Below are 16,384 nucleotides of genomic sequence, written 5' to 3'. Positions count from 1 at the left end.
TAGCCCTATAACATCCCCAATAACCACATAACCCCCCTCCTCCAATCTTGCTGGAGAACAGTTTTAGGTGTGCAATCTCTCTTGTATGTCCATCAAAAGTAAGTCAGCATGAAATTTCATTTGGAAGATTACCATAGTAAGTGTCAGGGGCCCCTTAATAGAGCAAACATGATATTAAATATATGCTTATAAATATTTCAAGCATAAACATGTATCAGTTGGTTTGGTTTGTTGTTTAAGGCAGCACTCAGCAATATTCCAGCTATATGACGGCGGTCTGTAAATAATCGAGTCTGGACAAGACAATCCAGTGATTAACATCATGAGCATCAATCCATGCAATTGGGATCGATGACATGCATCAACCAAGTCAGAGAGCCTCACCTCCCGATCCCATTAGTCGCCTCATACCACAAGCATAGTTGCCTTTTACGGCAAGCATGGGTTGCTGAAGATATCTTCTACCCCGGATCTTCTATATGAATCAACTTTGCAGTAAATTTCCCATACTTGATACATCTAAAGAAATTTAATCCACTCACCAGTGCTCTCTCAGTTGTTCGATTTTGGAAAAGCTGTTAAGAGTTCATTCAGCTCATCCATGTCTGCCAATAGGCAATGGCTGAACATCTGGTTTTCTTAAATAGAAATATAAGAATATTAAATATGCAGTTTGTGTAGCAGCAGTGAGCACTTAGCTATTATGGTGATGATGTCAAGAGGCTGAGATGAATATTGCTCAAAACATAAAAGTAACATTTAAATAAAGCTTTGGCCATACATAGATATCAGGTCGTTTCCTTAATTCATACATCGTATCTCGTATATTTGCACTTGTACATACAGTCCTTGTCTGGAGCCATGAAGCAGAAATAATTTTCCAGGGAAAGTAGTTTCACTGTAATAGCCATAGCCCCATCCATTGAGAAGCAGTGAGAAAATCCCCATATTGACATAATATTGAACAGATCCTGTGAAGTCTGGTTACCACAAAACAGATTTCATTTATTATATGATACCAAAATATATGTAGATTACATCATGGTAAACCAAAACTGCAAATAAACGTGTGTCATTAAAAGATCAGATACAAAGGTATGTACATATTACAAACACTTGTATGCAAAAAATAGCAGAAAAATATTGGGGACAAGTAATTTTATGCACAGTTTCAGGAAAAGGAATAATGATATGAAATAATATATCTTTAGTTAGAATAAATCAAATTTGAAACAAGGCTCTGGATGTTTTTTCTACAATGGATAATGTCCTGAAAAATCTGTACTGAAGTATCTTCATCAAAGTTTTACAATTAATTTGAATTTTGATTAAATAAATGACATTCTAAATTGTCTTGGATGGATTATATATTTAGCATCATACCTTTAAATAGTACATTTTAAATTTTTTTTAATTCAGTATTTCATCACAAATGTACATCATTCATTACTTAACTAGATAAGACAACCATACCACCCCCCACCCCTGCCCCCACCACCACCCCCTAAAAATCCATTCTGAAATAGCCATATCTCAAAACCTTATTTGATCGATACAGATACCATATATCGGTATAGGATTTCTGATCGCTATATAGGCCTAGGTCTATGTAAGGTATCCAAGTAGATCTTGATAAGATTGCCCACACCTGTAATACGCAGTGATCGTTTACAAAAAGAGCTGTCCTTTCATTTCGCCCATTATCCAGAAAATGTTCAAAATTCGCAAGTAACTGTGACATTAAAAAACATCAATTTAATTTTTTTTATTTCAACTTTTTGGTGATCGAAAACTGAACTCGGCAGTGAGCTCCGTTCATCGATTAGAAGGAACATTAGCTGGATCGCATGACATGCACACGCAATGCTGAAAGTTTCCGAAAGCCTCGTTATGAATTTCATGTTCACTGCTTTTTGCGCTGACAGTAATCACAAAGTTGACTTGTAATTTCGAGTTTGTAATCAATTTCCTAACCTCATCCATCCCCACACTTACGCCTGTGACAATGACAAATAAAGCAATGTTCATTCAAAAATACTAATGTAAGTAATTGTTTGGCTATTCATTTGCTTGCCGCTGTAATACTCTCACCCCGAGATTGCGACTCGTTGGTTGAACATCGCTGAATCTGCATGGAAGTAAAACATATCTTGTCATGTTTTGTATTTGCCCTCGTCCCCGCGTTTTGCTAGAAATATGTATATGGTGTTTAAAAAATATAAATAGAGAATCTAGCGAGGATGCAGTGTCACGACATATTCCACGGATTTTGTCACTGACGTAGAATTGACAGGAATGTGTTTCTCAAACTTCCAAAACACATAGGCCTAGATTTCTCTACTCACGTTGACACTTATGAATGAACACTGTTTCTCGTTTCAATTTTAAGGTTTGAAAATGGAATAAACACCTCGTAAATACAGTAATGAAGTAAACACTTACCACAAAATAGGTTTTCCCTCAGCCCTCCACGCATCATCCTTTCGTCGTCTGCTTGAAAAGACGCGCGTGAGTAACAGCGCCCTCAATAACAAGAGTAGCTTCCCTTGAAACATGTTGTGAAAACGTTGGACCAACGTAACATAACCGCTCGAGATATTCCAAACTTTTGCCAACATCATGTAATTTGCTGAATGAATTGTAAGATGTGACGAATACCGTCTGTATCTTCTCTGTCTGTTGTATATGTGCAGCCAAAATGGTCAGTGAATTTGCTTGATCTATTTAATTTAAAAATTAAAAATAAAGTTTATATTTTGAGTTCGAAAAGAATTATTGTATTATTCGTAAATATACTTGATCTATTATTTGTCACATTGTAATCGACAAATGTGTTTTTTTTTCTTTTATGTTATCATAACAAGATCAAACCATACATCAGGTTCAATAGTGTCAGTGCCAAGCACCAGCATTGGCCTGACAGCGGACCGGTGCAGTTTACTTAAAAGTAGAAGTTTCGAGAATATAATTGAAATAACGAGAATAAAGTCGAAATTACGAAAATATAATCAAAGTGATGAGAATATCAAAAAATCAAATTTTCCCAATTGAGTAGTTCGATGCTCTTAAATCACTGGATTGTCTGGTTATGTACAGACCGCCGTCATATGTCTGGGAATTTGCTGATTGTGACGTTAAACAACAAACAAACATAGATGGTGTTTTGAAACCATGCCAAGGATTAGCACGAGTCAACCGAGCTTATAGCTGTAATAGTCTGGTGATGATTCAGGGTTAGAATTGGTCTTGGCGGCATTCCTTGTACATTTGCCGCCAATGCAGCTCGACGAACCTCGGCTAAGTGTGAAGTCACAGAGTGCAGGGAGATGTTAACAAACAGTTTCTTGTTTGTTTCACGATTGGTTACAAACTCTTGACACATTATTAAGACAGACTAATTATATATTACGAGATGCAGTGTTCACCTTATAATCACACATCATCTCTATTTACACTCAGTTAACAATTTTCTCACCTGATCACGCGGAGTTCCAAACAAAACAGATGACAAAATATCTCAAAATATTTTCAACAAGTTTTATTTCTATTCAAACACTACAAACATTCTCACCTAATCCGGGAATATATAACAAGACGACGTGAACGGCACACCACTTGACTTTCTCCAACACAGTCTACACAAACATAACACTGACGTCACTGAGCGCCGCGGGACATAAGCAGATTCTCCACTCGCCGATGAATCAAGTATCTCGCCCAGGAGACCGCGGTCCGTCCCCCCTTGGTCCTGGCGTTGATGTCCACAACGTTCAGTGACAGCACATACTTCACCGTCTCCACATCACTACCCATACATGCGAGGTGAAGGATGTTGTCATCGTTAAAGGTCAACACAGACACATCAGCTCCTTTCCTCACCAGGAGCTCCACCACTTCTTTGTGTCCCTTCCGTGCTGCCCACAGCACTGGTGTCCACCCATACAAGTCTTTACCGTTGACGTCAGCCCGTCCTGCTGCCAGGATGCGCTTCACAGCCGCCACGTTTCCCCATTTGCTGGCATCACGGAGGTCGCGGTCTGCTTGGGGGTCTGTACTTGCAGGAGTCGGTGTCGCTGAAACACAAAGTAAACTATGTACACATGTCAGACATCTAGATCTTACAGCACTATTGTTCACAACTTACTGTGAGGATATAAAACACATGATGTATTTTCTGAACATGCAACACATGCATGGCTGACACTAAGACGGTGATTGTCGAGAGAATGACTAGAGCTGGTGAGGATTTACACATGAGGTATTTACATCACCAGAATGTTTCTGTTATATCTTACAGTTCTAACACAGTTGTGTGTATGCCTGGGTAGTGGTTTGTCCACTACAATATATGTGACATTGTCTCTACCCACCTCGTGTGTCAGGTTTTTCTGTTCTAAAACAGTTGTGTGTATGCCTGGGTAGTGGTTTGTCCACTACAAAATATGTGACATTGTCTCCACCCACCTCGTGTGTCAGGTCTTTCTGTTCTGACACAGTTGTGTGTATGTCTGGGTAGTGGTTTGTCCACTACAAAATATGTGACATTGTCTCCACCCACCTCGTGTGTCAAGTCTTTCAGTTCTAACACAGTTGTGTGTATGCCTGGGTAGTGGTTTGTCCCCTATAAAATATGTGACATTGTCTCCACCCACCTCGTGTGTCAGGTCTTTCAGTTCTAAAACAGTTGTGTGTATGCCTGGGTAGTAGTTTGTCCACTACAAAATATGTGACATTGTCTCCACCCACCTCGTGTGTCAAGTCTTTCAGTTCTAACACAGTTGTGTGTATGTCTGGGTAGTGGTTTGTCCACCACAATACACGTGACATTGTCTCCACCCACCTCGTGTGTCAAGTCTTTCAGTTCTAACACAGTTGTGTGTATGTCTGGGTAGTAGTTTGCCCACTACAATACATGTGACATTGTCTCCACCCACCTCGTGTGTCAGGTCTTACAGTTCTAACACAGTTGTGTGTATGTCTGGGTAGTGGTTTGCCAACTACAATACACGTGACATTGTCTCCACCCACCTCGTGTGTCAGGTCTTACAGTTCTAACACAGTTGTGTGTATGTCTGGGTAGTGGTTTGCCCACTACAATACACGTGACATTGTCTCCACCCACCTCGTGTGTCAGGTCTTACAGTTCTAACACAGTTGTGTGTATGTCTGGGTAGTGGTTTGTCCACCACAATACACGTGACATTGTCTCCACCCACCTCGTGTGTCAGGTCTTTCAGTTCTAACACAGTTGTGTGTATGTCTGGGTAGTAGTTTGCCCACTACAATACACGTGACATTGTCTCCACCCACCTCGTGTGTCAAGTCTTTCAGTTCTAACACAGTTGTGTGTATGTCTGGAGGGTGGTTTGCCCACTACAATACACGTGACATTGTCTCCACCCATCTCGTGTGTCAAGTCTTTCAGTTCTAACACAGTTGTGTGTATGTCTGGAGGGTGGTTTGCCCACTACAATACACGTGACATTGTCTCCACCCACCTCGTGTGTCAAGTCTTTCAGTTCTAACACAGTTGTGTGTATGTCTGGAGGGTGGTTTGCCCACTACAATACACGTGACATTGTCTCCACCCATCTCGTGTGTCAAGTCTTTCAGTTCTAACACAGTTGTGTGTATGTCTGGAGGGTGGTTTGCCCACTACAATACACGTGACATTGTCTCCACCCACCTCGTGTGTCAGGTTCTAGAGGGATCCGAGACTTCCGTGTTTCCTCCTCTCTGCTCGTGGCTGTGGAGACAAACAGGGTGGTTAGACTTGACTGAAACTCTACTAATGTGTTGACACATTCCCGAATATATATACATTCAACCACTGTGTGGTAAATTTAAGAAATATGTTCCAGACGAACGGATATTTTCTTATAACGACAGAGCTTGCTGATGCTTCTGGTGACTTGACAAACTGTCCAATGTGCACACTGACACTATCACCAGTGGTCCACCGTATTCTCCCACGTACCGCGTAGCTCAGACTCCGGTGTCACCCCAGGGTTCAGTGCCTCCATCTTGGTCGGGTCACTGGAGGCTGCAACACTACTAATATACTGAACCGCAAAATAAGATCACCATGGATAGATATATGACGTTTTACACTTCATGATCAGTACCTACTACACTAGGCTTTCTGTGTAGATAGTACTTGTTGGTCTGATAGAGTACTGTCAACTTAAACACTGATTGAGTTACCATTAAGAGCAACGTTTCGATGTAGGTTCTTAGACCGTTATCAAGCAAGTGATATACAGAGTCTGGCTGGCAAGTATATACACATGTTGAAGGCAATGTTTATACAGTAGAGTAGATGTTGTTATATTGGCGGATTTCAAACTAATAGTGTAAACTACCAGCAACTTACAACTTTTCAAACTGTAGATGAAAAGCACAGAGCAAGGGCCATAACTCTTCTTGAGTCTTGATACCCATGCAAACTTACATTCAGCTAACTTAAGTAGTTTCGATTTCACGCAGTATGTACCAACGGATCAAGGGATATTACTCTTTAAAAAAATAATTTACGACACCAATATTTCGAACTCATTTGAGGTCAATGCAAGAAACATCAGTGTGTAAAATATCCTTTCCCTTACTTTAAATTGTTTGGGGGAAATTTTGTTCCCTTTGAGAAGCGGGCTGACTTTGTTGCGGGTGATGATAATATGTTTTCATTGAATCACACCAGTGACAGGAGTCTGATTAACTACAGCTTGATTTGATGGGTTCTTTCTGCGTAGTATTCACGAAGTAAAGAATCAGGAAAAGAAACGTGAGGCTGTTCTGTAATCCATGTAATCAATGTAGTAATATAGTCCAAAAGAAACAGACAAGGTCTTATCTCAGATAGCGTGTTTTGATTGATGTTCAGTGGTTTGGAGCCTCCACTCCAGCTCTAATGTGACTGAAGTGATAGAAACAGGATTAAATGAAACATTGTACACCACTTTGCGTGAGACACCACATACCTTGCACACCGACGGCTTTTCCATATCCACTCTCCAGACATTGGGAGGTCCGATTGCAGACCTTGGATGCTGAGGGTTTAGTCAGGACCTTCAGACAGCAATAAAAAGTCCCTTTTCAGACAAAGTGTATATCTGTGATTTTTATCAATATGAAGTGATGTGGTCGATATAGCATTCCAAACTTTGTATGTGAGATCTCGAGTAATGTAGGGCTTGTGTCATTATACCAAAGATGCAACGTAATAAAGCTGGAAACATCAGTCAGTTATTCATGATAAACTTGTCAACATCATGTATTGACTATGAAATTGGGAATATAATAAAAGCGACAAAATCTTCTCCATAATCATAAGAAGAGGCCACTGTACCGTTCCGACTATGTCAGAAACAGTATTCGGCCAGTGAAAATTTAAGTAATAGAATACAATTTGTTATTACTTATAATAGTTTACATTGCTAGAATTACCATGAAAGCATGTTGTCAAGCAGGGTGCGGGTAAGTGAAAGTTGATAATGCTTTCAGTTTGCCTAACGATGGGCCTTTGTAAATCATTCACTCAATTCACTGGCTGTTACTGTTACTTGCTGATTGCCGGATTACTTTGGTGATAAATAGAATATCAGCCTTGTGTTCTTGATATCAAAAACACTCTTAAAAAAAGACACACATAGTTAAAAGATAAGAATATTTATTAAGCTGATGTAAACGTATCAACACAAAATATGCGTGAACACAATCAAATGAAATTTGACACAGTGATCGACAAAAGCATGGTCCTCATTGTCAGCATTAATTCTTTTCAGTCATTGCACAAGGGGGCGTCATGGTCAGTACCTGGTCACACCACCTCTTGCAGCCGTCACTGCTGGACACATGCTTGGCACAGATTCCACAAGTCGTCTGATTTTTTCGAGGGGAATTCTTCGCCATTCCTCCTGTAAGGCATTGGCAAGTTGTGCCAGTGTGTGGGGAGGCTGGTGAAATATTCAATCGGGTTGAGATCAGGCGATTTGGACGGCCATTGAAGGACATTGATGTTCTCATTAAAAAGTAAATTATCTGTTGCACGTGCTGTGTGGGGTCGAGCGTTATCATATTGGAACTGCTCCCTCTGGCGGTCCAAAGTTGGGAGGAGGTGAGGACGCAGAATTTGGTCTAAGTATCGGTTTGCTGTAAGATTGCCCTGGACAACCTCTAACTGTGATCTACCCGTGTAGGATATGGCTCCCCATACCATGACACTCCCTCCACCAAATCGGTCTACCTGTTTGAGCGCAGTTCGGCACAAAACGTTCATGTCGACGTCGGTATACACGTTGTCTTCCATCCCGTCGTTGAAGAAGAAAACGTGACTCATCGCTGAACCAAACGCGTCACCAGTTCCTGAGATCCCAAGCCTGTACTCTGTTGCATCACCGGACACGTCGTTGACGGTGTAGACGTCGCAAGACAGGTCCATCTTTTGGTCGTCTCGCTTGATGTCCCACTTCCCTCAGACGATTTCTGATGGTCGGAAATTCTTTGCATACCAGGCACTTGTCCTGCAGTGTCCGGTGCTGTAGCAAATCGTTTCCGAAGGTGATGCAACCAGATGTACCGATCCTGAGCAAGGGGGGTCACTCTTGGTCTTCCACTTCTGGGATGATCTTGAGTCGAATTAGTGCAGGTATATCGATCCCATAGTCGAGATATGGTGCTTTGGTGAATGTTAAAGTGTCTTGAAACGGCAGACTGGGACTTCCAAACGTCCAATGCCGATATTTCCTGCATAATTGTCTTCCTTAATTATTGGCGAACTGAAAGGCCATAGTCGAACAACACGTTGTTGTTTGATTGTTTGAGGGATATTTTGATACTAAATATTAATTATTTTCAATTAAGCTATTAAAAAGGTGATGCAATTTTTCAGAGCACTTTCTTTTGCAGAATCTGTCTGTTGAGTAGCTGTCCTCGGAAGACAGCAGGCTTCTGCCAATCATAATCCCTTGAAAAAGAGCCTCAACCTTATATAAGCTTGCGTATTCAGCACTATCATAAATGGCATATAGTTTTGACACGTTTGTAATTCTCATCAATATTTTGCTCAAGGACAAATTTTACTGAAAACATTTTCATTTCTTGAAGGCTTTGGTTTCGCCCAAAGTCACTTGATTCAATAAATTGGAACTGAGTGATATTCAGTGTGGATCCTGTGATCCTAGCTAAGATCAACACACCGTCTAAAATCTACACACAATTGACATAAACATAACTTACATGGGGATGATTTTGAGGACGGACACTGAATCCGCCCGTCCCAATGTTCTTTGATTTACGACAGGATGCAAAAATGAAGCTCTCTTGGCAGTACAGGTGGCAATACTTCATATCAATAGTTCCGAAAGTGGTAGATCTGTCCTTCATTTTCTCCGTCATGTGAAGTATGCATTCCTTTGTGCTGCATGTGGAAAATACACACATGATGTAAACAGTTACTGTTAAGGCCATCTGCAGACTGTTACTTGAACACAGCGGCATCATCGTCAGCTGTTGACAGAGGAGTGCTGGTTACACAAACTGGTAGGAGGACTACACGCTAGCTTGCAACACAACGGTTAACCACGAGGTAGACTGTAACACAGCTGCTAAGAGACCAGGTAGACTGATGCCTCTCCTGACGTCACGTGATGCATAATTAAAGCAGTTGTTTTCGCAACATTCACAAGCTGAAGGGATCAATAAAGCATACATGTTTAACAATTTGCTGACACTTTTAATAGACATGTAGATATAGTCATTGATTCAAACTATTGATGTAAAATATACCTGTCTGCACTACTTAAAGGAGGAGTTTGTGAGTAAGTGAGTGAGTGAGGAGGATGTTACGCCATTTTAGCAATATCCCAGTCACATATATTTGAGTATTTGTTTATTGAATTTGACATTCAATATATTTAGTTAGTTTACAACCATCTTCCAAACAGTCCCATCACCAACACCACCATCAACCTAACTGTCTCATCACCTATCCCACCATTATCCAACCAGTCCAATCATCTACACCTACACCATCCCAACATTCCCGTCACCTACATCACCATCAGCCCATTAATCCCATCGCCTACACCTACACCATCCCAACATTCCAATCACCTACATCAACCCAACAGTCCCATCGCCTACACCTACACCATCCCAACATTCCCGTCACCTACATCAACCCAACAGTCCCATCACCTACACCTACACTATCCCAACATTCCAATCACCTACATCAACCCAACAGTCCCATCGCCTACACCTACACCATCACAACATTCCCGTCACCTACATCAACCCAACAGTCCCATCACCTACACCTACACCATCCCAACATTCTAATCACCTACATCAACCCAACAGTCCCATCGCCTACACCTACACCATCCCAACATTCCCGTCACCTACATCACCATCAGCCCATTAATCCCATCGCCTACACCTACACCATCCCAACATTCCAATCACCTACATCAACCCAACAGTCCAATCGCCTACACCTACACCATCCCAACATTCCCGTCACCTACATCACCATCAGCCCATTAATCCCATCGCCTACACCTCCACCATCCCAACATTCCAATCACCTACATCAACCCAACAGTCCCAGCACCTACACCTACACCATCCCAACATTCCCGTCACCTACATCACCATCAGCCCATTAATCCCATCGCCTACACCAACAGCATCCCAACATTCCAATCACCTACATCAACCCAACAGTCCCATCACCTACACCTACACCATCCCAACATTCCAATGACCTACATCAACCCAACAGTCCCATCGCCTACACCTACACCATCCCAACATTCCCGTCACCTACATCACGATCAGCCCATTATTCCCTTCGCCTACACCTACATCAACCCAACAGTGCCATCGCCTACAGCTACACCATCCCAACATTCCCGTCACCTACATCAACCCAACAGTCCCATCACCTACACCTACACTATCCCAACATTCCAATCACCTACATCAACCCAACAGTCCCATCGCCTACACCTACACCATCACAACATTCCCGTCACCTACATCAACCCAACAGTCCCATCACCTACACCTACACCATCCCAACATTCCAATCACCTACATCAACCCAACAGTCCCATCGCCTACACCTACACCATCCCAACATTCCCGTCACCTACATCACCATCAGCCCATTAATCCCATCGCCTACACCTACACCATCCCAACATTCCAATCACCTACATCAACCCAACAGTCCAATCGCCTACACCTACACCATCCCAACATTCCCGTCACCTACATCACCATCAGCCCATTAATCCCATCGCCTACACCTCCACCATCCCAACATTCCAATCACCTACATCAACCCAACAGTCCCAGCACCTACACCTACACCATCCCAACATTCCCGTCACCTACATCACCATCAGCCCATTAATCCCATCGCCTACACCAACAGCATCCCAACATTCCAATCACCTACATCAACCCAACAGTCCCATCACCTACACCTACACCATCCCAACATTCCAATGACCTACATCAACCCAACAGTCCCATCGCCTACACCTACACCATCCCAACATTCCCGTCACCTACATCACGATCAGCCCATTATTCCCTTCGCCTACACCTACATCAACCCAACAGTGCCATCGCCTACAGCTACACCATCCCAACATTCCCGTCACCTACATCAACCCAACAGTCCCATCGCCTACACCTACACCATTCCAACATTCCAATCACCTACATCACCATCAGCCCATTAATCCCATCGACTACACCAACACCATCCCAACATTGCCGTCACCTACATCACCATCAGCCCATTAATCCCATCACCTACACCTACACCATCCCAAAATTCCCGTCACCTACAGCACCATCAGCCCATTAATCCCATCACCTACACCTACACCATCCCAACATTCCCGTCACCTACATCACCATCAGCCCATTAATCCCATCACCTACACCAACACCATCCCAACATTCCCGTCACCTACATCACCATCAGCCCATTAATCCCATCACCTACACCTACACCATCCCAACATTCCCGTCACCTACATCAACCCAACAGTCCCATCGCCTACACCTACACCATCCCAACATTCCCGTCACCTACATCACCATCAGCCCATTAATCCCATCACCTACATCTACACCATCCAAACATTCCCGTCACCTACATCACCATCATCCCATTAATCCCATCACCTACACCTACACCATCCCAACATTCCCGTCACCTACATCACCATCAGCCCATTAATCCCATCGACTACACCTACACCATCCCAACATTCCCGTCACCTACATCAACCCAACAGTCCCATCGCCTACACCTACACCATCCCAACATTCCCGTCACCTACATCACCATCATCCCATTAATCCCATCACCTACACCTACACCATCCCAACATTCCCGTCACCTACATCACCATCAGCCCATTAATCCCATCGACTACACCTACACCATCCCAACATTCCCGTCACCTACATCAACCCAACAGTCCCATCGCCTACACCTACACCATCCCAACATTCCCGTCACCTACATCACCATCATCCCATTAATCCCATCACCTACACCTACACCATCCCAACATTCCCGTCACCTACATCACCATCAGCCCATTAATCCCATCGACTACACCTACACCATCCCAACATTCCCGTCACCTACATCAACCCAACAGTCCCATCGCCTACACCTACACCATCCCAACATTCCCGTCACCTACATCACCATCAGCCCATTAATCCCATCGACTACACCTACACCATCCCAACATTCCCGTCACCTACATCACCATCATCCCATTAATCCCATCACCTACACCTACACCATCCCAACATTCCCGTCACCTACATCACCATCAACCCAACATCCCGATCACCTGCACCACCTCCCCACAAAAGCAACACCACAAGCGCCTTCCACCCCATGTTGATTCTATAGTATCATGTCTTTCTGATAGAATCAGGACCTAAGTAACCCTTGCTTGTCATGGAGCGGTCAACTGGGGAGTATTTACTTTCGCCACTGCTCGTCGTCTTCCCTTGAACACACAGTTCGTCGCACACATGGAAACCACTGTTTTCCCACATATCCCAAGCGAAAGGTAGATGCAATTTTTAAACAAAATATTAATTATTAAAATTTAAGTAAGCCATATCTTGAAGTAACTGGTACTTATGACTTCAATGTATACTTTAATTTAGTAAAACTAATATTTGCAAAAGAAAAAAAGCAGACGCTTATGCATGACAAGTTATCCATGTTATCCTAAATACCAACAGATTCGAAATCATAACTTAACACAAGTAAAAAAAATGTGACGAAAAGAAAATATATGACGTGAATATTTCTCTTAAAAATATTGTGGATGTAGAATGTCCATAAGACAGAGAAGGTGAAGCTCACATACACTTTTAATAAGGAAGTACACAGTGATCACACTTACCAACATAACATATATAAGAGAACATAGAAAATATATAGATACCAATACGTTGTTTGAGTCTATGCAATGCGTTTGTTTTAGTACAGAGAACGTGAAGATACACAATAAGCAATGTTACAAACTCTCTTTCGGAGCTATTATGTCCAGCTGTGACCATATGGGGTGTCAGGTTAGATTGGAAATCAGTTAAGGGAGGTGTTGTAGAGGGGAATGTCAACTAGCTTAATCGACTTTTCAGCAAGGATAGTGAGACGCTGTTTGAAATTTTCGTAGAAAGACCATGATTGAGTGTACCCCAAAGATTGTGAAATTTGGACTCCAAAGGCTGCTGGAAAATATTTTGAAATTTAAGTTCATATGTATAAAACATAGTTGATGTTTATCATTAAAATAACAATTATTCAAAAACGGTATTTGAAAAGGACAAGATCAAAAATTTAAAGTCCTGCAGACATGTTAATCATGCGGGGTACACTGCGCAGTATTCGATCACAGCGGCAGAATCAACGTCGATCTCCTTTTTAATGTTCCCTGCTACACACATGGCTCGGTATCGGATGTGAACCTCTCAAGCAACGATGCAGGGCCTAACGTGACGTCGAACTGAGTACACGTGTCTCCTGACATCCTCATTAGGGATCCTACGCCATTCCTCCTGCAGGGAAATGTCAAGGCATCCCTCGTCAATGGCGGCTGTTGACGTTTCCGAATCCTTCGACCAAGTCGGTACCAGAGGTGCTCTGTGGACGACAGGTCAGATGATCTTGCTGGCCAATTTTATAAGATCACGTTGTTGTTCGGCAAGTTGCTGGTGACTCGCGGGGTGGCGTTGTCCTGGCAAAACAACGGACGTGGGTGTCGTTGACGGAAAGGCAGTACCACAGGCCGCAAACCCTCATCAATGTAACGACTTGCAGTGAGATTTCCGTCGATAATGACTAGACAGTGTGCCGTCCGTTCACCCTGTCGTCGGTAGATTTGAACCCGCCCATCAGACTTGAAGAGCTGGAACCTACTCTCTGTGACGTCGATGTAGAAACGTTAATGTCATGCCCTTGAAAGGTCAATTGAAACGGAGACCATACAGGCGGAGTCGTCTAGCTACTGTCCTTCTACTGACTGGATGTCCAAGGCTGTTAGCGGGTAATCACGTCACAGTTAGGAATCTGGACATTAGGTGAAGCACACGTAAATACCGGTCTTCCTGTGGGATGGTGACCTTTGGGCTTCCATTCCTCGGCCTGTCTACAGTTCTGTCAGTTTGCCTGCGACGTGTTACAATTTCTGGCAATGTTGCACTTGAAGCAGCCCATGATACTGGCAACGTGCTCCTGCATCACTCCCATTTGCAACATACCGATGGCTCTCTCCCTCTGCTCTGTGGTTGGTCGAGGCATGTTCGTTGTTGAGATGGTCTCATGTGATGAGAGAGTACAATCCTGCTCATGTTTTCCATAATTTCATAATTTCTTACGGGTGCACATTTTACACCACGTGAAGCACTTGCACATGTTTGGGGTTGTTCCGAATGTCAACCAAAGGTTGGTTTTACTGGCTGGTTCTGGTCCTGTCAATCCAGATATGTCTATTGGGGACAGGTCTAGAGAAACAGCCGGCCATGGCAGAACAACAATGTTGTACTGCCTTATAAAAGTACATGTATATTACAAGATATGTCAAGGATACAAAATTCAAGGCCTCAGTGACACATGGAGCGCAATTCCCCTGAGTAGACAACGGATGGCATCTTCAATAGTGTTACTGATATGGCATAAGTTGACAAAAGTTGTGGACACTGTATAAGAAAAACAAAAATAAAACGTATCAACAGACAGAACAAGTCCAGTGAAGCCATTAAAACCTCCAAGGCAAAAGACCAATCGCCGGACCAATCTTTGATATAGTTCTGCACGTCAATCACTCGATTCCCCATTGGAGGCTATTTTTTTTTTTTGGACGCCTATTTTACACTATTTACGTTTTTCAAATTACTTTTGGTCAAGCATTTTTTTATTAAATAAAATCTGTAAGGTTTTTCAGAAAATGTTGAATAAATGTTTGGCTCGAAATATTTCCAATCTGGATCTTCAGGGGTCCCACGACCACATGTATCATGTGTATGCTGAGTTATGTAAGATGAGGTGTGTGAGTCAGTTGGGGTTTACTTGTGTCAGTTATATCACGAGGTGTCTGCTAAAAGTCGAAGGAAAGCACGAAGTGATGCAGATCTTAGATGTGTATCGCTTTGTTGAAACCCAAGTCACGGTTGTTACTGAATAGGATGCTGATCATATTCAGTGCGAATTTTGCAGTCAAAATAATGTTCATAAGATTTGTAGACCTGTGAACTCAAACATTAAATTAACTCATCCCAAAGAACCATGGCTTCTTACATGATTTTATCCATTTAAACTGTCAAATTCGTAAACAGATTGGTCAACCTGCCCATTCACATTTTTGAAAGGTAATGTTAGAAACTGAGCAGTGAGCAGTCAGTGCCAGAGCGACTCAACAACTTCAGAGTCCTATGCACTAATTTTAGAAATTCTGTCACACATGAACATTCTTTGTCAGCCCGAATGAACACTGTTCCTCCAAATACATTCGTGTGTAAGGTCATCTGAATATTTTATATCCAAAACAGTTGTGGCCATTTCACCTTGACTTGACATCAACATTTATAGAAACCATGAAGTATAAGAAATCGTATCTATTTCACCACCAATTGGGTCACTTGTTCATTGTTTTCTTGGGGAGAAATAGATACATTTTCATTTTGTCCAGGTTCTGTGATACATATTTTCTTTGAACAGTCATGTGCAGTTTTCTAAAGGAAATTTTGATGCAATACTATTCCAAAGAAACAATCACAATATGACAACGATGCAACAACTGATTTGTAACTCGGTTATTCTTTCAAAAGGATT

At 42.4% G+C, this 16,384-nt stretch overlaps 1 protein-coding gene across 1 annotated transcript; it reads right to left on the bottom strand.

Annotated features, from left to right (window-relative positions):
• Positions 1 to 3,657: 3,657 nt before the first annotated feature.
• Positions 3,658 to 7,908, bottom strand: LOC125379283 (ankyrin repeat domain-containing protein 49-like). The gene is made up of 5 exons (XM_048395552.1): positions 7,813 to 7,908; positions 6,978 to 7,046; positions 5,978 to 6,062; positions 5,687 to 5,746; positions 3,658 to 4,073 (listed from the first exon to the last, which is right to left on the bottom strand). Exons 1-5 carry the CDS (start codon positions 7,906 to 7,908, stop codon positions 3,658 to 3,660), a joined length of 726 nt encoding a protein of 241 aa, XP_048251509.1.
• Between the last annotated feature and the right edge of the window lie 8,476 nt (positions 7,909 to 16,384).

Source organism: Haliotis rufescens, unplaced genomic scaffold, assembly GCF_023055435.1.
Source record: "Haliotis rufescens isolate VD_foot unplaced genomic scaffold, xgHalRufe1.0.p SCAF_14, whole genome shotgun sequence".
NCBI lineage: Eukaryota > Metazoa > Mollusca > Gastropoda > Lepetellida > Haliotidae > Haliotis > Haliotis rufescens.
This window is presented reverse-complemented; position numbering and strand designations above follow the sequence as displayed.